We start from the raw sequence: 23,581 nt of genomic DNA, 5'->3' as shown, positions 1-23,581 counted from the left end.
CCTAGACACCATGCCTAGGCTGTTTGCTCCTCCCTCTGGTGCTCAAGGTTTCCCCTACTGCTTTGTGCTTTCCATACTCCAGGCTGGTTGGGGTGTGCTACAGTGAGGTCCATGGGCAGGAGATGACCCTGGAGGCAGCGGCCAAGGCCACCCCACGCATGGCCTGGGGCACTGAGTTCAGACTCCCATCCATGTTTCGCAATGTCTCTGATGCCATCACTCCCAGAAGACTCTCCATATTTCACTCCTGTCACAGGGTTGGCCCCTCCTTTGCAGACTAGTTGTTTGCCCATTGTCAGTTCATCCAGCACAGCAGCAACAAAAATCAAAGCAATAAATGGAGGAGCCCTGAGATCTGGACTTTTGCATTCAGTGAGGAGAGAAAATTCCTACAGCTGATGGAAATGAGCACAGATCCAATGGCCCTTAAATGTTAGCCTGGGGAAAAAAAAAAGACAAGTTTTTTTTAATCCAATGGCCCTTAAATGTTAGCCTGGGAAAAAAAAAAGACAAGTTTTTTTTTTTAAAAAAATAGTAATTGACTAAATATTTTCTCTGTTGCAAGTGAATTAGCCTAGATGGCCTTTGCTTGTGGGAAGCTGCTTCTTTATCATCTCTTGGGGCAGAAAAGCTTTCTCAGGCCAAACGTGTTGCTAACAGGTGGACAGATATCTTCTCCCCAAAGAGTTTCTGCTAACATCCTTCTATTAATAGAATCCACTGATCAACCTCAAATAAGGGCTCTGTGGAAAAGGGAAGTGAAGTAATTATCCATCTGTCCAAATAGAGAACAGTTTAAATAGAGAAGAAAAACCAACACACTTCATCATCTTCCCATTTTACAGTGGTGGTTTATCATCGTGAGAGGCTTTACATTGGCAGATTTTATCTGAAGGAAATGAAAGATAGAAGGGCATCAGGCACTGCTTTCAGTTTTTTCATTTTTCTCAGTTGTCTGGAAACTTAAAGATAAGCATAATAAAAGGAGATTTTTCTCGTAACCAGAACCAGCCCCTCCAAAATCACTGTTTGCTGTCAACAAGACTCAAACCTCTGTGACGCTGCTGTGGGTGGAAGAAGGAGTGGCTGATTTTTTTGAAGTCTACTGCCAGCAGGCTGGATCTGGGCAGGAAACAAAAGTTCAGGTATGTAAGTGTCTCTTCTTTGGGTTTCTGCTCTTAATCTCTGACACTGAGACTGGGCCTTGCCTCTTTCTGGTTTGGTGTCTGCTGCTTGGCATGTGTGTGTAAAGCCCAATGACATTTTATACCAAATGTGGTTCAAATCAAACCTTTAAAAGCTAAACTACTAAAGCACTTCAAATATTAAAATATTTCATTATTTTGCAATGTTAAGATTGGCTTCTGTCTTACTGACGAGATTATAACTATCTGGACAGAAGTGTCCAACAGAGTGTCAGTCTTTGGCTCCTCACAAACATGGCTCTAATACCCCATGCTAAACCTGAAAGGCCACAAAACTAAGGCAATGTCAATGAGCAAGAAGGGAAAAATGGTCAGGTAGGTTGATAAGGAATGGGGGAAAATATTCACATTTAGATGCCATGAGATCTGTTATGCAGCATCTAATTATTTCTGGCATACCTTACTCCTGGCTTTGAGACCTGTTCATTGAAGTTCAGTAGGAGGTTCACTGCTGTTCAGAGTGTCTTTATGCTGCAAATGTGGCTGCTTCTCATGTATTTTGTCTCTTAGGGTATTTTCTTCCAGACCTCACAAGTGAACCTCCTTTTCTCTCTGCCCAGTTAGGTACCTGTGCTCAGAGGCCACCTGAATACAGGAGTGTTTAAACTGCTAATGCTGCTCAGTGAAAAACAGAGAACAGTAGTAATTTTAATTCCCTGACATTCCATGCTGTGCAATGTATGAGGTTTGCTTTGTGGTTTAGCTGATGGTATAGTGAATCACTCAGATTACGTGCCGTGAAACATCATCCACTCATGTGGACTGTCACACATAATGGGGAATCATTCCAGGGAAAAAAAGTGAATAATAACCTACTTAAACCACTGATCATCACAAGAGAGACTTGCACACTCTTTATCCCGATGGAACACCAATCTGAATTATTTAATATCCTTTTTTAATTGAGAAAGACACTGACTAAATGAAAAAAAATTATGTTTAAATGCACTTTAATCTCATGGATAGTTTGGATTCCACATCTAGATTCCTGCTTTTTCACACTGAATAGCTAAAGATCACTTATCACTTACTAGAGGTTCAAAATAGTGATATGGTCAGGCAAGGAAGGTACCACAGGATTTGCAACTTTAGTGCAGAGAAGATCTGGTTTAAGAACATCAGGAAGTATTTGGCAGATACTTCTGTGGGTGTCTCATTTGTTGACATGAACATCTGACAGTGGGCAAGGCACAGAGATTCTCAGCACACTTCTCGTTAGATTGGTCACTCTCTTTCCTGTGTCCATGAAGAAAAGGGGAAGAGCTTCTCTCTGGGCTGTAAAGAGAGAGGCTTTCCAGTTAGACTGGGGAAAATTCTTTGTGCATTCTTCCCGTGCTAATTAATGAACATTTTTGCCCCTTTCCTCCATCTTTAAATCAGCAGAATGAAAAGCAACAGCTTCCTGGGTTTGAACATCTTGGATTTGGATTAACTAATTTAAATTTCCCAGAGGGGAAAATGGAAAACATGCAACCAAGTCCAACTGCCAAGGTGTGGCCCCTCCTTTCAGCTCAGGCTATAAAAGTCTCCTCCCTTACAGTCACATACTTGTGATTTCATCTGCATAATGTACTACAGAATTGCACTGCAGCAGGAACCCTGGTGAGCCTGGGATTAGGCCATGACTGACAACAGGCTGTTGCAAATATCCAGTGCTTGGGACTTGGTACAGCATTTTGCACTCCCCATCTGGAGCGAGTTCATTCATAAAACTACTTCTCCTTCCCCTTCCAAACCACTGGCCCAGTGTCCCTACTTTGCATCTGCAACCCACCCTTGGCTCTGCTGGACAGTACAGAAAGTCTCTGAGGACCTTAAGGAGCTACATCCTTAAACCAATGCATGTGTTGTTCTTGTGTTTGTTTCCTTTTGCTGTATCAGCATTTAAGAAACACAGAAGTGCTTACCAGGGTCATAGTAATTAAAACATTGCATACATTATGTAAAACGTTTCTGCTAGCTAGAAAAACTGAGGTGTAGAATGTCTGATCATAGTTTTACTGAAAGGCTTTGCTCTACCTTTGGTTTTCACTTTGACCACTCAAAGGGCTCACAGGTCTGCACATCCTGAGGAGCTGCCTTAGAGGCAGAGATGATGTGCATTCATTTGAGGGTGCAGAGATTGTGACTGCCTTGGCTGTGCTTTGGATAAAAATAACCTTGTTTTCCTCCTACCTATACAGCTTAGTATCCAGAGTTCATGGACTCTGGGATGTCCTGGAGGTCTCAGTGCTTTCCCCCACCAAGCATGTGCTGACCAACCCCTATGAGGCACCATCCTCCCCTCCCCAAGGGCCTCTGGGGTCCCTGGGGTACTCTGGGCTGTTCTTGCTGTTGTTTCACTCACCCCTGTTCCTTTCCTCTCTTCTATAGCCTACCTGCCTCTTCCCAGGGGCACGCCCTCATTCCCTTCCCTGGGTTTCAAAGTGCTGTTTCTTTCCCCAGATCTGACCTTACCTGGTCAGATATGTGGAGCACTGATTTGTGCTCTTGTGTTTACGGGAAAGACAAAGTTCTGTGCGTTTTCCCCATGTCTGCAGGAACCTGTCACTGTCTCTTCACACGTCGTGACCATTTCCAGCCTAACCCCTGCCACCTCCTACAACTGCAGCGTGACCACCTTCAGCCACGACAGCCCCAGCATTCCCACCTTCATTGCAGTTTCTACCATGGGTAAGCAGCACTTCTCTGCTTCCTTCTTCCCCATCCAGCTACATCTGTTTCTCCTTGCTGTCTAAAGCTGACTTTGTAACGCTGGCCCCAGTGGTTGGTTGTATCCAGGTGTGCATGGGCTAGGGAGCCAGCTTTAAAGTCTTCCCTTCACAATGAGCAGTGTCATCTCTGCTTAGTTTGGGAGTTGCATAGCTTCAGCCACTTGTCCCATACATCACATACCACTCCATGCTGGAGTTCAGTGTCTGATACTTAGCTTAAAAATCTCCATGATTTTTAATCTATAAAACGTTTCTCTAGACAGCTGTGGGTGTAAAGTTATTCTGAGCACATACAGTTGAGAGAGTTTCATGTCTAATGAGCAGAACAGGGTGTCTGGTCTCACAGTAGTGCAGATAAGCATGTAATGTGGAACCAAACTAAACTGAGGTTTTGTTACCGAGAGTTGATTCCAGCTCTTATTTGGAACAGAACATTTTGTTAAAATTTATTTGCCAAAGTAATTCATCAATTTCAAGCCAGTATATTGCAGAGCCTCAGCCTGTTATTTTGCTTTTGGGTCAGGAAAAGTATTGATTACTGTTGAAGAACAATTTCAGAGCTAAAATGTGCTTTGGATGTATAGATGATGATCAATATCTGTGTTATATATTTCCTTCAGCCTTTTGTCTTGTGTTATGAATGTCAATTAAAAAGAGGAAAAACCCAACAAATCAGAACTTGCCAAATTTTAACAAAAATGTCAGAGTAAAGTCATTTCCCCACAGAAATTTCTGAGAGCAATAACTAGTCAAAACCTCCCTTTATCTCTGGTGGTTGATTTTTCACTCTGCAACACTCCGGGCTGAATGAGATCAGTTAAAAAAGTAGCACTATCAACATTCAAACATATCAAACCAAACCAAATCAAAACTGTCAGAGCTTCTGAATAACTGAGAGTCATTTTCTATGTGTACAGTCACTGAGATGAATCCCAATGTAGTGGTAATCTCCGTGTTAGCCATCCTGAGTATCCTTCTGATTGGATTGCTGCTGGTGACTCTTGTTGTACTCAGGAGAAAACATCTACAGATGGCCAGGTAAGTCCAGAATTATGCTAATTCCAGAAAAATTCAGACAACAAACAACACATCATGGCAATAGTTGCAACTGAGGATGCTTTTGTGTGTAGGTGCTACTCAAGATGTTTGTGAACAGGATACCTTCAAAACAGTTGTCTTGCTGCTGTTGAGGAGTAGCATGTCTTCTCCCTCTATCTACTTTCATTCTTGACCCGAGTTATAAGCCTCAACCTTTCTCTCATTTTGAGCTCTGCAATCTTGAGTCTATGAGAAGTGCAGTCACTTATTACAAAAGGGTTGTGTCAGGAACATAAATGCTAATTAGGATCTGAGGCTACTGGGCATGAGCAGGACATCCAGATGCTTTGCAAGTCTTTCACATGGTTTGGAACAGGAGATTTTTCGTATCAACAGGTAGCATGGTTTGTTCATCATGTCCAGGATGCTGCATTTCTGAGGCTGTGTAAGGCCTGAGCCCTGGCAGCCAAACCCCTAGGATTAGGGAGTGTGTGACCAGGGTCCTGAGAGTCTCTCTCTCTCTGGAGCATTTGCCAGTCTGTTCCCAAATGGGAACTGCAGCATGGGAAAGTTCTTATGGGCTCACCTGGATCTTGTCTTTCTATGCTGTCAGGATGCAGCCAACTACACACTGAGACCCACAAATCCAGGAGGGTCTCATGCCCTGCTGTTCACCTCTAGCATTAATGTTCCCAATTTGTTGTGTCGTGTTACGGAGAAAAATGTTTTCTCTTTCAGCAAACACTATGTGATTTGTTCCTTTTACTGTCTCTGTGAAAATCCCAGCTAAATTCATTCTCTTTCCTATTTAATTATTGTGCAGGCAGCCCAAAGCTTTTTCCCTTTCTCTTCATCACAGCTTCTAGCCTATCTACAGAAGATAAAAAACCCAGAAGGAAATGTAAAAAGTAAATCCAGTGAGAAGCTGCAAGCAACTGTTTGCTTAAATCAAGGAATAAAAAATAATCAAGTGTTTATAAATTGTAGCTAAAAATAATGGACTGGTGATAAATTCACTGGAATGTTATTCAGGGAATTCAGTTTTTTTCCACATTCATTTTCTGAACTCAGAATTACCATGATCCTGTCAAATGGAGACAATTATATATCTTCTTCCTAGAGCTGGGACAGTGAATATCTGGTATAGAAAGGTAAATACTTAGTGCGTGTGCTGAGGCCAGAACGTAGTGCTAGTGCCAGATGATGGAAAGCACAAATCTGGACATCATCTGATGTCTATTTGTAAACTTTATTAACAATTTTCACTTGTTTCACTCTTTTTAAGCATTTTTAAGATAGCTTGATCTCATTTACTGAGAGTTCTCTATTAAATCAACATGATTGCAAGTGTTATGAGTCCAAAAATGGTAACTTTTTACCCAATGGTCTTCCTGAAACAGGGAGTGTGGGGCTGGAACCTTTGTGAATTTTGCATCTTTAGAGAGAGATGGAAAGCTTCCCTATAACTGGTGAGTGTTTGAAAGAAAGATTATGTATTGCCCCATCTCTGCTTATTGGCAATTGTTATCTATAATCTTAGAGTGTTTATTTTTTATGTCATCTCTGACCCTCTTTAAGATAAAACTACTATCCCTGTTAATTTAGTGTTTTATTCTTGAATGCATTTGATTTCTTGACTGATGATTGAAGCCATGCATTCTGTTACCTGCTATTTTTAATAGGGAGTGATGTATCTACGTGTCAGCCAAGTTGCATAGATGTACTTTGGGTATTTTTTTCCTTTCCCTTACAGACATATTTTCTAAAATAAAACAACTACAAAAGTTTGATCTGTAAATCCATTAGCACTTCCATATATTTACATCCAGGAGTAAACTTGTCTGTAGATGACCAATTAGCAATTGTCTTCATGCAGTGCTGTTAGTTAGTATTTCCTTACATTGCAAGACAAGGATAAGCCAACTCAAACATATACTGTAACTTCATGTTCAGTGCTGTTGAAAAAAATCAAAAAACCCCAAAACACATTCTTACTAGTCTAGAAAACCACCTGCAAGGCACTGACTGTGGACTCCAAACCATCACTGACACCATCAGCTGAAGTATTTGAACAAAGAAAGTCTGTAGGATTAGCTGTTAAAGAAGTAAGAGGCTTTGAGAGCTACCTGACTGGCACCAGTGTGGTCATTTCCATCCCTACTCTGAGAGTCAAAGGAGGGTAATGACTGAGCCAAGGTTTACTGGTTTGTTATTAGCAATCTCTGCAAAAGCCTCTTCCCTTTCAAGGCAGGCCCAAACACAGATATTTAAAAGCATAGCATCAACCCCATTCCAGTGTGTAAGAAGAAATATGTGCCTTGGTTTTACACCCATGATCAGCCTTCTTGACAGCTAAGAAGTTGGAAAGAAGAGTTGGTGCACAGGGAATGACTTCCACGGTCTCATGGGACACAGCCTGCCAGCAAGGATGGGATTAAATGGATTGACACTGCACCACAACAAGCCTTTTGCTAATAAGCATGCAAACTGAGCTAACAAGCCCCACAAATCTTGTCAATACCTCACTGTGCTGTTAATTAACTGGATATTAAACAAGCTTCACTTGCCTGGTTTAGCTGTGGTAGCAGCAGCTGCATGCAGGACACACAAAGCCATCCTTCAGCTTCTCTTGCTTGGACTGCATTAATGGCAGAGAAGGCAGAAGATCAAACACTCGTGTTAATTAAATAGCCAGGCTTGAAGGAAATGATGAAACTAGCAACAGATTTTATTAAAACCAAAGGAGACTTTATTATGGGAAGGGGAATTAATTATTAAGTTTGGACGTGAAAGTGAAGGTTCTTGTTGCTTGATTTAGTGTATGTGTATGTGTGTGTGTATCTAAGTATGTGTATGTATGCATATATGTATACATACATAGGTTATAAAAATATAAATTGGGGAAAATATTCCTGCTTAATATCTCCACAAATGTTTTGTAACTGAAGGCAGTGTGCCCTAAGCTTATGGTCCTTACTTCTCTGAGAGTTGTTTTGTGTGCCTCTGTTGTCCAATGTCAAGACCAGATTCACTATCCATCCAGGCAGCCAAGTGGAAAAATAAGGCTCTAAAGACAGGTAGAGAAGGATTAAGGAGCCCATTTTGCTTGGGGTCATTCCAGGGATCTAGTAAGGAACCTATAGGGCTGATTATTATATCCACTGATTCCTAAGGGAAGCTCAGTCCAGCAGAGTTTTCTGGATTTAAGCAATCTCTGCACTCTTCCTTTTAATTAAGTAAAGTTGTTGGGTACACCTGAGCAGTATGTGAAAGAGCACATAATTCCGGGAAAACAATATTGTATTCATTGGGAAGTTACATATTGTTCACATGTTGGATGAGATCAATTGGTTTAGATGTCAGAGCTCCTAATCTGTGATAGTATCAGTAGGTTTACAGGCACATTAGCCAGTGATTTGATAAAGTGTGGAAGATTCTCATGATGATTTGATGATGAAAGAAGACCCAGGCTTGAATAATTTCTTCTGCCTCTCTAGGCAAGAGGAAGTAAAAACCTCACTTGGAGTTCCCAAAGGCAAGAGAAGTATTCCAGCAACATCATCACTTCTCTGAGGCTTCTGAGTCTAATGGAAACCTCTTTACACCACCAGAGATCTGTTTATGGAAAACCAAATTTCATCCTCAGTCCAGTACTGTAGAAACTCAACCAATGAATAAGCCTTAGGGCCTGATGCTGCAGTCACTATGGCATATGATTAACTAGGAAGGGCTCTCACTTCTGGCTGACCCACACAGCTCCTGCCAATGCCTGGGGAAGGTGCCCTGTAGAAACTGCACTGCCCATTTCCTCTACAGCAGCAAAACTCATTAAAGCATAGCTTGGAGTTTTCACTGCGTGGGCAGAAGATTTCCTCCACTGGTTGGAAGATTAAGCTTAGAGATGATTACATTTGACATGACTTGTTTATCAGGGAAAACACAGTCCCTACTGGCTTCATAAGAGCCAAGGGTACTGAACAAGGAAATTTGACTTTGTAGTTCCTCTTTAGAACAGCTGAGAAGGATGGTATTACTTTTAAGACAGCAGATTTTCTCATGGGGAAAAAGCCACACTGAGGGTGTATTTGGCAAAAGGAGCAATGTTTGTTTAACTTTCCTGAGTTTTTCACATATGTGAAGAACCTGTAGCCCACTCTACCAATAGGTAGAACAGGCCTGAGTGGTTTTCCTGGATTAATGCTTAGCTGAATCTCGTAAAATGCTTGCAAATAGAAGTTCAGAATGATTTTGCACTCTAATTTCCTTTAGCCACAATGAAACCTGCTGTGAACAGTTACAGAAACCACAGCTAGAAGAAATGTTCAGGCAATGTTTGCTGAAAACCTAGCAGAGAATTTAAAGCACACTGCAAAATGTTACACGGATGCTTTCAGAAATCTGACTTAATAGAGGCTATAAGAGATATTGGAAGCATCTGAATTTATTTCTGGTATAGATCTTCTGATATGCACAGGATCACTTGCAGGAACAAACATGGGAGATTATTGTAGCTGCATGTGGTATAAATAAACCATGTCAGTCCTGAAGTAGCTCAGAACATCAGAAAATAGACTTAGTACCACCTACGTAGTAGCTGTAAGCTTGTCAATGATATTTCCATGCCCATTTAACTCTGAAAATTTAGAATAACATGCTTGGATCAATACTATAAAACACATTTATTTTGGTCCTATAGAATTTTGTGTTGGGCAACTGAAGATCCTGCAGAGGGTGTCAGGGTGAGGAGTACAAGTTCCAGGGATGCTAGTAATACTCTGATGCAGTAGGTCAGAAGGCTTTATGGGTTTAGCTGATTTTTAAAATAGAATTTGCTGATCTCCTGATTTCTGTTTGTCTTACTAACTCTCCTCACTTTTTCATCTTTATGTATGTTATTTATTAATGCTCACAGGCGTAGAAGTGTATTTGCTTTCCTAACTCTGCTACCCTCATGCCTTTGGACTGATTATCTTTTGGCATTTTATATTAATCCTTGGTAAGTGATTTACTTGTTTTTCCATATGCAATGTGTAAACAATGTTAATTTCTATTACGTGACAAATGTGTGCTACCTTTGTTTTCAAATGGGTCAAAGCTTTTGAAGATACAATTTCCTTGTACTAGAACATGGATTGGAGAGGATGTGGGTATCAAAGTATTTGCTACCCTGCTTCATCTGGTTTGTCTGTTTATGCTCCAACCCATTTTGGTATTAAAAAGCTAATCTTACAATGATCATCATATTCATCCCATTGCCATCTCTGCAGTTTTTGCCGCTTCATTATAAGTCCTGGCTTCTCTGTCCCAGTTGCTCATCTGTTCTTTGCCTGGCACTGACTTCTGCTGCTGCTGGTCTGTTACTAAAACTGCTTGATCATGCCCCACCTGTTTGGTGTGTGATGTCAAATACCTTAGTTTTTTCAAGGTGCAGTTATGCTCTCCTGACATCAGTAAAAGTTTGGCTTTTGAAAACAACAGTTCACTGAGAATCAATACAACCAGAAGTCCCAAAGTGTAAAAATTGGGTTACTGTGTGCACATCTCTGTGTGCATATTTAATACTTTAGCCTGTAAATAATTTATAAAGACTTAGTAAACAACTGATTGGGTTGGTTTTTTTTTTGAAAATACCTACCAAAGACACAGGTCGACTTAGAGCCAGAACTGTTTTACAAACCATTGAACAAATAATTGTAATTGACTACGATCGAAAAATGCTGAATTTATATAAAGAAACTTGAGTTCCTGATGGTCTTGAGTCCAAGCTATAGGGATTCACAAAAAAATGTGCTAGTGAAGTTAAGATTTTTTTTCCCCAAACATTTTCCCTGGTGTTCACATACAGCACCAAATCCCTGGCAGGCACACATCAACATCTGCAGCACAGGGAGGGACTGAGGCTCATTTTCCTTGAGTCACACTGGGTCTGTAGGAAAACCCACCCACACTTTCAGTAGGCCCAGAAATGAGTGTGTTTGTGTAAATAAAGAAAGGTCCATTTTTCTCATGAAAACAAAAGCATGTTCTCCACACACACCCAGCTGAAGAGCAGATGGAAATCTGTCACATGTCTCCAAGGCTGTTACTGTATGGGCTTGTAATTTGTCTGATCCAAACCCAGGGAACTGTTGAGCTGCACAGTGGTGGAGGATCAGGCAAGCAGTTTGTTACTGTGGAGGTGACACTGATCTCTCTCAGCTCCCTAATGGCCAAGAGGCCCAGGGTGGCCACTGTCAATGGCACTGCTGCGAAAAGAGTTGTCATTGTCTTTTGCCTCTTTGCCTTATTTTGCTTAATATGCATTAACTCACCTTTCCAGATGTGTATCTTTCTTCAGAGGTTTCCTCTTCAATCAATCCACCTAGTTTAGTCTAGATGATTAAATTTACAGGAGCTAAAGTTGAATAAGATTAGATTAATCCCTCTCTTTGTATTTTAATCTGTAGAGTAAATGGAATAACAGATGAAACAGCAGCTAATGTTTCAAATGTCTTTGTTTTGCACACAAGTTGGCTTAAAATATTTATGAACATTCAGGAAACAATTGCAATGCTAAGAAACAAAGGCCTCTTGAGACTACCAAAGCACAAGAAATTGTTGCTGAGAAATGTATGTCAATCATTTGTTTTATTGCCTCTTGAAGTGTTCCTTGGAGAAGCATTCTTAGAAGCATTCCCATCATAAAGAACATTTAGGTATTTTTTTTTCTTTTCAAATTAATTCCAATGTGCCCAACATTAAAAGGTTTACTATAGTCAGGGGATAGAGATGTGTTGAATAATTTAGTGAAATTAATTTTAAGATGTCATTGGAAACAAATCTTTGAAGATGGAGAGTAAATACTACTGGTTTATGTGTATAGTACACATGGATGTATAGATGCTACACAGGCAGTAATTGTACAGATAACATGGTAGGCTGAGGAGGTTTATGATATTTGCAACATAAATCTCCATATTAGTGTAAAGCTGGTATTGCTATAGCTCTTGGTGATCCTGGAGGCAAAGCTCACATGTAAATGAAAATGTACCTTGACAAAATAATGGAATTACTACAGTCTGTGGCTGCTCCAGAAACTGAACATTTTGTAAAACTTTGTTTTGGAAATTCATATCTTACTGTTTTTTAATTTAACTTCTAAACTTAACAGGGCATAAAAATACAAATACACCACTTTTTAGTCACAGAAACACAGGATCAGTTAGGTTGGAAAAGACATCTGAGATCATTGAGTCCAACCTATGGCTGCACACCACCTGTGAACTAGACCATGGCACCAAGTGCCACATCCAGTCTTTCCCTGAACACCTCCAGGGATGGTGACTGCACCACCTCCCTGGACAGTGCATTCCAGAATCACATCACCCTTTCTGGGAAGAAATTCCTCCCAATGTCCAACCTAAACCTGTTTACCCAACAGATGCTTCTCATTCCCAGTTGCTCTGAAGTGTTGACATCCAGTTTCCCAGTGCACTGGAGACTGAGCAGAGCAGCCCAGGAGACACTGGTGGCTTGTTCCTGCAGCAGACAGTTCCCTGCCAGGCTCAACTGGGCTCAGGCCCTGGGCACTCAGCCCCAGAATTCCTCCCAATGTCCAACCTAAACCTGTTTACCCAACAGATGCTTCTCATTCCCAGTTGCTCTGAAGTGTTGACATCCAGTTTCCCAGTGCACTGGAGACTGAGCAGAGCAGCCCAGGAGACACTGGTGGCTTGTTCCTGCAGCAGACAGTTCCCTGCCAGGCTCAACTGGGCTCAGGCCCTGGGCACTCAGCCCCAGCTCACCCAAAGCCAACAACACTCTGGGTTAGGATTTATAGAGGAACCACTGCTTGTGTTGGGCACAGAATTTCCTTTTCACAAGCAGCTCATTCTCAGAGCCACAGAATGAAAAATGCATCCCATTGGTATGAACAGAAATTTTGAAACTGTCCAAGTTATTATCACCAATCTCATCCTGAATATGATGGTGACCAGAAAATATACATTCTTAAATCAGTACTAACTTTGAGTAAAGGCTGTACACTAGTTGAATGAATAACACTTCCTTTTTTTTTTTTTTTTAACAGGAGTAAAAATGGATTAAAGAAGAGAAAACTGACCAAGTATGTAACTTCTTTGATATTTAAAGAAGTAAGACTTAGATGAAACATTATGGAGTGCATGGCATAGTGGTATTGCAATTCCAGATACAGAAAACTTATTGATAAACATATTCTGAGAGATCTGAAGGCAGAAAACAAACAATAATTGGACAAAAGCAATTCTTCTCAACAGATTGTAGTAAACCATCTCCTTACTGATAGAAAATTAGTCATCAGGGAAAAGATCAATTATCCAACTTAGTGATTTCAACATAGCTTATCCTTAGTTAAAAATGACAAATGGTGAAAAACTGGGATGCATTTGTTGCTAGTGATATTTCCCTCTTGACATGAGGCTCTCATTACAGTTGTTGCTAGAACATTAGATCATTAATGCTAACGGGTAAACAGGAGTAATTAAGTGGTGATAAGACAGGTTCCTTTGGGCATATTGCCTCAAAGTAAATGAGAAGATTACTGTGTACATGCTTCAGTAGCTTGTAAATTAGAGCATGATAATTAGGTGAGGGAAGCTGTTTACCTGTGTTTCCTTATTCACAGCGTCAGCCTAATGATTTCTGCGTTGTGTTCAGAGGTTGTGCCTGTACTAACAGACAGATCCTCACCTGGTGAAAAAGTGTGATGGGAGTCACTAAATCAAGGCTTATCTACCTGCTGAAGCTCTGTGTGGTATAGCTCTAGGCCTCTCTTTCAGCCAGCATCTCTCTGGGTGGAGAATTTTACCTCTAATGACAAATGTGGGTAGTCCTCAAAGCCAGCAGAGAAAACAGTCAGGGCAGTGCCATCTGAAGGGCTGGCTCAGGGGAGTTTTGTTTGGTAGACCTTCTAAAAAAGTAAAAATCTAAATATAAAGTCCATTTTTTCTGCATGAGCAAAGCTCAGATGAGTTTGCAAAGTGTCTCTTCCAGAAGTGAAATTATCTGGAAGAACATTTTGCATGGCACAGGAGGTGACTTGAATGAAGCAGCAGCAGCTGCCCTGGTGCCAGAAGCACTTTGGTGGGATGGGACTGAGAGTGGGGCTGCCATGGGGGGCTGGATTGCCACTCACCCCATGCCACCAGTGCCTTGGGCACATACCCACCTGCAAAAGCAGTTGAGGGGCCAGTGATAAATCACAGGAGGGTGCATGGGCCATTCAGACCAGTGGTTTCCTGCAGGAGAACAAGTCCAACCCCCCAAACCAGGGTGCTGGCTGTCATCAGCACTGGCAGCTGCAGCATTGAGTGCACCCAGTGGGGTCAGCACCCTCCTCTCAGCCTCTCTCTCTGGTGCTGTTATGGTCTGATGCAGGTGCTGAGCAATGCACCCACCATTTGGTGGCATTGAATCACAAGGTTCCTCATTATCATTGCTTTCAAGCATTAACAATTAAAATTACAACTTTATGACTTGATAGTATTCTGGGGGAAATAGAAGTAAAATGTACTCCAAAAGTTGGAATTTTTTACTTAATTTCTGTGTGTTTTTCTTTTAAAGCCCTGTCCAGTTGGATGATTTTGATGGATACATTAAGGATATGGCCAAAGATTCTGATTATAAATTTTCTCTGCAGTTTGAGGTAAGTGTCTGAGGACTCTGCACCCAGCAAGTTGCCATGCCCAGATAGCTCTTTCAGGGTGCTGAGATTGCATGGTGTGTCCCCGTGCTCTGTCATGCTCCATGTGAGCTGTTTCGGGGTGGGTCAGTTCCACTTCCACTTCTGCAGAACTGAAAAGTGAACCTTGTTGTGTCATTAAATCCTGTGTTTAGTAAACTGATTGGAGTGACTCAGCACATTCCAGTCAAGACAACTGTCAGAGCAACACAATTCCTTTAAGCTGAGGGACATGCTGGCAGCTTAAATTGAATTTGGGATTCTAATGCCCATATTTTTTATATTTATTGCTCTTAATTTGAGGGGAAGCATCTGGTCGTGTTTAACCCCAGGCAGGGAGGGGAGGGCACTCAGGGTGGTACCACTGTTCTGGGTGACTGGCAAGGTCCCTTTCCAACAGTGAAAATTCCTCTGATGCATCATGTATTAGATATAATTACCAAAGATAATTACTAGGAAGGTCTTCCAAGCATTCCTCCAAGATTAAAAGGCACTTGAGGACTTGAAGGCTGTGCTTTAAGTGGGGCAGATGACCACCACAGAAATAACTTAGCTACCCCATGGTTTGATGCTATTTTGGCTGATTAAGTGTGGGTAGAGAGGGACAATGCACAGTCCCAGCCTGGATGGCAGCAGTGTGTTGGCAGCAGGAGAGACCTCAGCATTGCTCTCCCTGCTTTGAGCTCAACTCAGAGGCAACAGATAAGAGAAGTCAGTGTTGTCCTGCTGTCACTTTCTGAAGTGATTTATGACCATTTTCTGTCTGGTACCTGCCAGAAGTAATCACTTCACAAAACATTATTTTTTGAGTGTTTCTGAGTTTGACCTTGGTGTTTTTTCTTTCTGTTACCCCAGGAGCTAAAACTGATTGGGCTTGACATACCCCACTTTGCTGCTGATCTGCCCATGAATCGCTGCAAAAATCGCTACACAAATATCCTGCCATGTAAGTACAATGCACACAGGCCCCTGCTAGAGTCCCTAGAGAGGGAAAGACGAGCTGTAATAAGAAAATGGGAGAATCATGACAGATTTTCTGGCTAATAAAAGCCTGTTCTGAAACCTGCTCTTACAGAGAACCAGGCAAGAGATGCATTTTGTAGCTTTGAATAGATGTAGTTTCCTGGGGATGTTTATCATGAGAGGAGCTTGGAGGTGAGAAGCAGAAGGTCACTTCTGCTGCTGGTAGTGTTACTATATTTCTGTTAGATTTCAATGACACCTAAGGGCTGGCAATGGGAGGGTGTGATTTGCAGAACAGTAATGATGGTGTGTCCATGGAGTGTTTGCTGAAGCAAACATTCCTCTCTTGGTAAATACAAGTATCTTCTATTTTTAAACAGGGGGGTTATTTTTGCAGTTTCTATAGGATGAATTTTGGTTCTGCCTAGTTGGAGATGAGTGCCATGTTTGAGAGCCAAATTATTTAATTTTTTTCCTTTTACAGATGATTTTAGTCGTGTTCGATTGGTCTCAATGAATGAAGAGGAAGGATCTGACTACATTAATGCTAACTACATTCCTGTGAGTACAGAGACTTGGGCAGCATAAAATTCAGTGTCCTGCACAGCTCTTAGAGTGTGTCCCTTGCAAATAGCACAGTATCTCCTGGAAGCTCAGTCATGGTCTCAGGATTTCTTTCAGCTTCCAGTCTGTGGCCTACAGGGTGCTATGCTTCTCACCAGCCACCAAGAAAAGATTAAAAAGGTGATGGGGGAAAGATTTTTGGTAAATTTTGCCACAGTAGCACTGGGTGAGCTGTGAATCTTTGTGAAACATAGATTGGTAGGGAAATGGGGAGGAAATGTTGTGATTTAGTGGTAGCCTTTTAACACAGCTAGACATAATACGAACTTTTAAATGAGAAATTTTTCTGGATTTCTACAGCACGTGGAAAAAGGGCTAAGCCAGACACTCCATAACTGGCAAATGCACACAGCCCAGCTGGTGTGTGGAGAGAACTTCTGCTTTCTGCCTTGGCTCTGGTGCTCCCAGTGTGCCTCCCTCTGCCTGGCAGGGAGCAGCCACTTACCAGGAGGAGCACCCACAGGTTTAGGATAATTAAAGTATACACAGAGCTGTAGCCAAACATTTTGGCACTGAGGGTTGACTGAAATGTCTTCAGCTCTGTGTCTGGCTCAGTGTAAGCTGGAGAGCAATACCTACTGGGTCAACTGTGCATGGAGAGCAGGAAGGCACTGCAGCATCTCTTCAGAGAAAGGTCTTTCACTCGGGGACCACAGACAAGTGTTTCTGCACTCATGCCATGACCAGAAAGCAGAGCTGGCCCTGGCTGTGCTGGAGAGAGCTGAGTTGGCACTGTGGAAAAGGGAGGAGGCCTCAGATGAGTCAGTGAAACCACACCTTTGTCACTGTGGCATTGCCCATGTGGGCACTGCTGACCCAATTGCCTCTGTGTGGGGAGGATAAACCTAAGCACTGGTGCTGTGAGTGCCTGAGCTGCAGAGGGTTGAGAAAGGAAGATGTCCAAAAGCAGCATGCACAGCTCAGGGAACTCCTGTGCCATGGGATCATGCATAACAGCATTTTAAGTTGTGATCCTTTTTGGATTGTTCAGTTCTGCTTTGCATCTCCTTAGTTCTACTCAGAGCACGATGCTGACCAGAGAAACTGGGGCAGACACATCATCTTAATGCTTGGCTTTCCCTGGCAATTTCCTCTGTGCTGAGTAACTGCCTTCACACACAGAAAGCAGCAGTGATCTGTGTCCCTGTGATCACAGGGGTTTGACACTTGGCAAACAGCAAATCCTGGGTAGTGCACAGGCTCAGATTGAGGTGATTTGCAGAGATGTCTGGAGGAAACCATTTGTGGAAAGTGCTCCCAAATCACAAATAATCTTAGTCTTCATACTGTGGTGGCACAGAAATTGCCCAATTTCCATGGGATCGTGCTGTGTCTTGGATGTATCTTTTGCTCTTACTAGGAATGTTAAATAACTTTCCAAATGCAATTTTGATGATACAATCTCAGCAAATATGGTTATAGCAAATGCCCAAATGGTCATTCTGTGGATCTTTTATTATAGTCTTAATAACAGTCTTTTGGGTTTGGAGAGGGGAAGAAGTTTTTCCAACTAAAAGAATGTTGATATGGATAGGAAAAGGAATATAAGGATATAAAGCATCTGAGCATCTGTTAAGGCATTGACTCGACCTGTTCTCTATTATTTTAAGCAGAATTCTAATGAACATTTTATTAATTCAAGTCCTTATGACATAAACACTTGTATATAATCCTGTTCATTGCTGCTTTCCATTTACACCAGTGACTGAAAATTACCCAGACACTTCTTGGGATGAGCAGGCTGAGCATCCATCACTGATTTTATGTCTATAACTAAACAAACTCTAAAATTACATAATCTGGAAGAAGCTGGAGCTTTGTTTTAGGGTTCTCATTCCTTGCTTTTTTTAACTTTGCCTTTTCTGCTCTCTGCCCTTCGTTCTACATTGCTTACACTTTGGGAGCATCAAAAACTGGCAAAGGTTGTCATCCCAAAGTAAGCATAAAAAATCATAAGGTCTTTATATTAGAAATGACTTTAGAAGTACAAATTGAACTCAAGCAATCTAAAACAAGTGTGAATGCCAGAGAAAAATACATGTTCTGAAGCAGTAATCATGTTGGTGAACAGCACCTGTCTCTTTGCTTCTCAGGGTTATAATTCACCTCAGGAATACATTGCAACCCAAGGACCACTGCCAGAAACGAGGAATGATTTTTGGAAGATGGTTCTCCAGCAAAAATCTCAAATTATTGTTATGCTCACTCAGTGCAATGAGAAGAGACGGGTAGGTAACAAAAGCTTCCCATAGCATGAAAGAAATTTCTCTGAAACCATAGTTATCTTTTGGTGAGTGAGTGTCTCTGCATTGTTTTCTGATCATGAGGCAGCATCACAACCACACCTGAAATGACACTTCATTCGCTTAGGGAAGGCATTTCAGGATGATTAAAGGATGTGAGGAGAGGCTGAGATTGCTGAGCCTCTTCATCCTGCAAAAGAGAAGGCTTAGAGGACCTTGTCACTGTGTAGAAATATGTTAAGAGAGGGAATGGAGACAAGGGACATAATGCAAGTACTATGCTTTACATTTTCCTTGACATTATAACAGAATATTTGGAATATAATTTGGGGCTTTATATGTACATTCTCATTCCCCATGTTTTGTTCCATTTAGGCCTATTATATTAGGGAGAGTAACAGTCTGCAAAGACATTGTTTTTCCATTCTGCACTGTATTAATGCTACCCTTAAAAAACCCTAATGTATAGCTTATGTCCACAGTTACACAAACAGGAATGGTCAGACTGGAAGTCATTTCAGGATAAATTACCTTTTGTTGCAGCATCAAGTGAATAGTGCTGTAGACATTTCTAAACGTGGGGTTCTGTGTACATTTAATTGTGCTTTATTATATATGGGTCTATTTATATAAATACCAATGTGAGCGTATTTATTTCTCCCTCAGGTGAAATGTGATCATTACTGGCCTTTCACAGAAGATCCTGTTGCCTATGGGGATATCACAGTGGAGATGCTGAGTGAGGAGGAGCACACAGACTGGGTTTACAGGAGTTTCCGAATTAGTTATGTAAGTGAAGCACTTTGCACAGCCCTGGACTTCAGTCCAGCCTTTCCTTTAACCTTTGTCCATTTCTGGCATTCAGTGGAAAACATCTAAGAGAAATCAATGGCCTTATCCTCACTGCTCACAGGCAAATGGCTAAATCTCAAAACTGTCCCCTAAAATTGCTGTCTCTGAATTTCTCAGCAGAGTACAACTTGAAAAATGCAACAGTTCTTGATTTAAAAGGAAATGGAACTGCCAGGGAAACGAAAGCAAAAAACAATCTCAAACCCAGAAACAAGAAGTTCATACCCTTTTGATAATAATGGCCCCCTCCCTTTTTCAATCAAACACCATGTACATTCTTTGCCACTTTTTGGCTGACTTCACTTTTTTAGGCTGTATTTGGGGAAAAAAATCCACCACCACAAAATGACAAACACCCTCATTGTGCCTGAGCATGACTGCACTGTTAGAACTCCTGTGAACATGTTCTGCTCCTCCCATTAGGCTGATGAGGTGCAAGACGTGATGCACTTTAACTACACTGCCTGGCCAGACCATGGAGTGCCCACGACCAACGCTGCCGAGAGCATCCTCCAGTTTGTGCAGATGGTCAGGCAGAAATCAGCCAAGACTAAAGGCCCCATGGTCATACACTGCAGGTAAGTGCTCCAAGGAGATGGAGAACTACAAGGTGCTTTCTGCAGTGCCACTGATTCTCCTGTGTGTCTCTTCAGAAGAGCCTGAAATGAGCTGTGTGTGTGTTGCAGTGCTGGAGTGGGACGGACAGGAACCTTCATAGCCCTGGATCGGCTCTTACAGCACATCCGAGATCACGAGTTCGTGGATATACTGGGCCTGGTGTCTGACATGAGGTCCTACAGAATGTCCATGGTGCAGACAGAGGTAACAGCAGCTCTTTTCAGCACTGTGAAACCACCACAGGATCCATTTCATACCTCCCTGTAGCATGTTCGTGTCCAATTACTCTTGTTCCCCCGATCACTTGGCAAAATGGCTATGAATAGATACAATTAAGTTTTCATCTTGGTGGTAATATTGTTGTGTTATTAATCTGCTACATAGGTGGGTCTGATAATATATCTACAATCTCAGTGATGTCTGAGGGGATGAGTTATTCTCACCTTCTGTGAAATTAATATGCAAACAATGCATTAGAAGAGATTAACATAGGAAATTTTCAAAGCATATTGAAAAGAACTGGGCTTGCTGAGGGGATTAATGGCTCATGAAATGGTATCAGTGTCAGGCAGCCTTTGTTCAAGTATCATGTTGGTATCATCTAGGCAAGCATAGGAACTCAGTTACGCCATGGAAATACAAATTCAAACTAAATAGACAAAAGGATTGTAAGTATGCTAGACACCCTCCTCACCCCTCTCCCTACCACAATACCTGTTGGGGAGTTCTTTTTCTTTTCTGTTCTTTTTAAGACAAATGTCAGAATAGTCATATTGTTAGAATATATACTGGGGGGAAAAATCACAAACTCCTCTTTCAAACCAGAAGCTTTAATGCATCTGAAACCTTCCCAGTTCCCCTAATAATGAGGGAAAGATTCCACACCTGTTGTTCTCTTCCCTGGTTAGACACAGTATGAGCTGGTGACCTCTATACAGTTGGAAGTGCCACCATCCCTGTTTTCAGGCAAGGTCTTGCAGATTATTTGTTGCCAAGAACTGTTGAATCCAGAGCAAAGCAAAGAAGGGAGAGGAGGAGAAGGAATCAGATGTGCAGTGACAACAACTAACATCTGAGAGTGAAAAAAGGTCATTATTCTCAGTCCATTCCAGATCACTCTGAACACAATTCACTGTATTAATTCAAAGGCAGATCTTTATGTAAACACCAGAGAAAAATAAATCCTGATGGGATTTCAGCTCCAACTGTTACCTTTCAGAGGTGATGTGGGGTTTTTGTTGGTTTGTTTTTTAGGGTGTTTTTTGGTTTTGGGGTTTTTTTTGACCTTTTCATGTACAATACCATTCCCTGCCTGGGGCTGGTGTCAAGGGTTGGGCTTTGGCAGTTTCTGTGCTCCTGCTGCTCCAGGCAGTGGCCAGCCCTGGCCTCAGAGGTCACTGGATGACACTGACACTCAGGCACAGAGGCCACTGAAAAGTCTTTCCTTACAAAATCTGAAACCACAGACAGCTCACCTGAGTTCATGCTGCCTTGTATGCTGGAAACTTGGCAGTGGCTCAATGAGCAGTTTCAAAAAACAAATGGCACAGGCCCAAAAAGGGGGTTAGAATGGAGAATACCTTGAATTTGTTGCACATAAAGCATTCAGGTACCTTTTGGGAATTCATTAATTTTCAGTCAATGTAAAGTAAGTAGACTCATTTTAGCTCAGATTCAATGGAACTATTCTAGTCTAGTCTTTCCTGTTCTATTCTCCCATCATCATTCAGGTTATTAATAAGTGATTATGATGCCAGGGCAGCTCACGAGGATTTTGTGCCTGCCCAGCTGCTCTCTGTAACAATTGTAGACTATTATTTTGGGAGCTGATAACTCACTGTACATTGTAAGGGGCTGAGGCAGAAGAGATAGGGAAGCTGTGCCTGCTGTTACTGTGAGCTATCAAACTGGGTCACTGTTTGGGTTTCTTTTCCATGCTTTCTGAGGTGCAAAAATGCCCACTCATTTGCTCGTTTCTTCCAGGAACAGTACATTTTTATTCACCAGTGTGTGCAACTGATGTGGCAGAAGAAGAAGCAGCAGTTCTGCATCAGTGATGTCATATATGAGAACGTCAGCAAGTCCTAGTTCAGAGTCACAGGTGGTAAGTCAGGCAGGTCCAGCCCTGTGCCAGGGCCACAGCCTCACACCCACTGCTTGGCAGCAGCCAGTGCCATGGGGGTTTGGTCCAGGAGCCCTGCTGGTGCTTTGCAGCTTTCTGAGCCTTATTCACCTCTGATGTTCACATGGAGAATGCCAGGAAAATTCGTCTAGCCCCTCACAGTAAATAATCCACTATATTCTCCATGGCACTGTAAGAGGATATGGGCTCACTCAATTGCTCAAAAAAAATAGAATCCAGAACTCCTGAATTAAGCCATCTAACCCTCCCCTGAAGCTTGTCCTGACACTCCTAACAAAGCTTAAAGGAGGGAAGGACTTTAGTATCTTGAGTCATTCAGAAGTCACCAACTGCCAGGTGACCAAGGCCAGCAGAGGTTTGGGGATGCTCTGCTGGAGGGCAAGTGAGATGGTAACAAAAGAGCTCTGGGGAAGTTTTCTCATAAATCTAGAAGCAGAGAACGAGTAAGGTCTCAAACTTCCATGAGCCTCTGTGCCTGATCTGTTGTGTGCAGCTGGTCCAGCAGAGCAAAACGTGTGGCTCTGACCTACCAAGAGGTTTGCTGGTGGGGACAAGCTATGAGAACATACCTCAACTGCTGTTTAAGCTGGTGAGTTTTGGTTCATTAGGTGGCAGCAATAACCTAGTCATAACCTTAATACTCACTTTTGGGTGGAGCAGGAAGCTCAGACTTTCAACACAACCTGGTTTCTCAGGGAGCTGGTGGAGAACAGGGCTGAGGGCACCCTCACCAGCTGTGTCCACTGTCTGTGGAGTTGCACATGTGCCATTTTTAACCTCTGGCTGTAAATGAACCCCAATTTGCCTCCCTTTCCCCAATGTTCAGGTAGTTTACTGTCTAATCCAAGTCCCAGCACTGAGCTGCCTGTAGTGATGGGCTGCAGTCCCAGTCTGTATGGAGGGTCAGTAAAAACAAATGCCAAGCACTGTGTTTATTCCCTTTTCCTGTCTGTCTGGTTGCAGGTGAGACCATGAAGCACACCCAGCTTCCCTTGCTTCTGATTTGTTTTGTGTGGATGGAGTGACCAGCCTGGTGTTGTGCCACAGAGAGCACTGCTTTGCAGTACATGGACAGTGAGGGAAAGAAACTTGTACCTTTCTGAAGCACTGGGGAGACAAAGCCTTAACAAGCCTGCGGTGTCTTTTGAACTGTTTCATTTCTGGACATTTTTTTAAAATAGTGGACCAAATTCAACTAAACAACATGAAGGAAAAGACACTATATGTGCATAGGATAGATTGCTCCAGAGTGTTGGGTTTTTGTTTGGTACTTTTTGGTTAATTTCTTTCATACATTTTTTTTCCTGTGCAGGTTGGGCTTAAGGTTAAAGTAAGTGCAATATTTTTTTAACGGTTGACTGAAGAGCTTTCTTCATGTATCACTGGTCTGTGCTAACGTCCCTAGGAGAGCAGGCATTGTTAGTATCTAATAATACCTCATTAGTGAATAGCAAGGCATGAACATCCATGAAGAAATCTGG

At 42.1% G+C, this 23,581-nt stretch overlaps 1 protein-coding gene across 1 annotated transcript in view; it reads left to right on the top strand.

Annotated features, from left to right (window-relative positions):
* Positions 1 to 23,255, top strand: part of PTPRO (protein tyrosine phosphatase, receptor type, O) — a 54,610-nt gene extending 31,355 nt beyond the window's left edge. The window contains exons 12-26 of the mRNA XM_009080147.1: positions 1,006 to 1,145; positions 3,746 to 3,878; positions 4,837 to 4,957; positions 6,358 to 6,426; positions 9,870 to 9,953; positions 13,026 to 13,061; positions 14,540 to 14,621; positions 15,513 to 15,603; positions 16,105 to 16,181; positions 18,338 to 18,472; positions 19,154 to 19,276; positions 19,763 to 19,917; positions 20,026 to 20,161; positions 21,941 to 22,061; positions 23,064 to 23,255. Of these exons, the coding sequence (XP_009078395.1) occupies positions 1,006 to 1,145; positions 3,746 to 3,878; positions 4,837 to 4,957; positions 6,358 to 6,426; positions 9,870 to 9,953; positions 13,026 to 13,061; positions 14,540 to 14,621; positions 15,513 to 15,603; positions 16,105 to 16,181; positions 18,338 to 18,472; positions 19,154 to 19,276; positions 19,763 to 19,917; positions 20,026 to 20,161; positions 21,941 to 22,045 (1,487 nt within the window). The 3' untranslated portion in view covers positions 22,046 to 22,061; positions 23,064 to 23,255. The remainder of the gene's footprint in view (positions 1 to 1,005; positions 1,146 to 3,745; positions 3,879 to 4,836; positions 4,958 to 6,357; positions 6,427 to 9,869; positions 9,954 to 13,025; positions 13,062 to 14,539; positions 14,622 to 15,512; positions 15,604 to 16,104; positions 16,182 to 18,337; positions 18,473 to 19,153; positions 19,277 to 19,762; positions 19,918 to 20,025; positions 20,162 to 21,940; positions 22,062 to 23,063) is intronic.
* Positions 23,256 to 23,581: the final 326 nt, after the last annotated feature.

The sequence above is a fragment of the Acanthisitta chloris genome, unplaced genomic scaffold, assembly GCF_000695815.1.
Source record: "Acanthisitta chloris isolate BGI_N310 unplaced genomic scaffold, ASM69581v1 scaffold9138, whole genome shotgun sequence".
Taxonomy (NCBI): domain Eukaryota; kingdom Metazoa; phylum Chordata; class Aves; order Passeriformes; family Acanthisittidae; genus Acanthisitta; species Acanthisitta chloris.
This window is presented reverse-complemented; position numbering and strand designations above follow the sequence as displayed.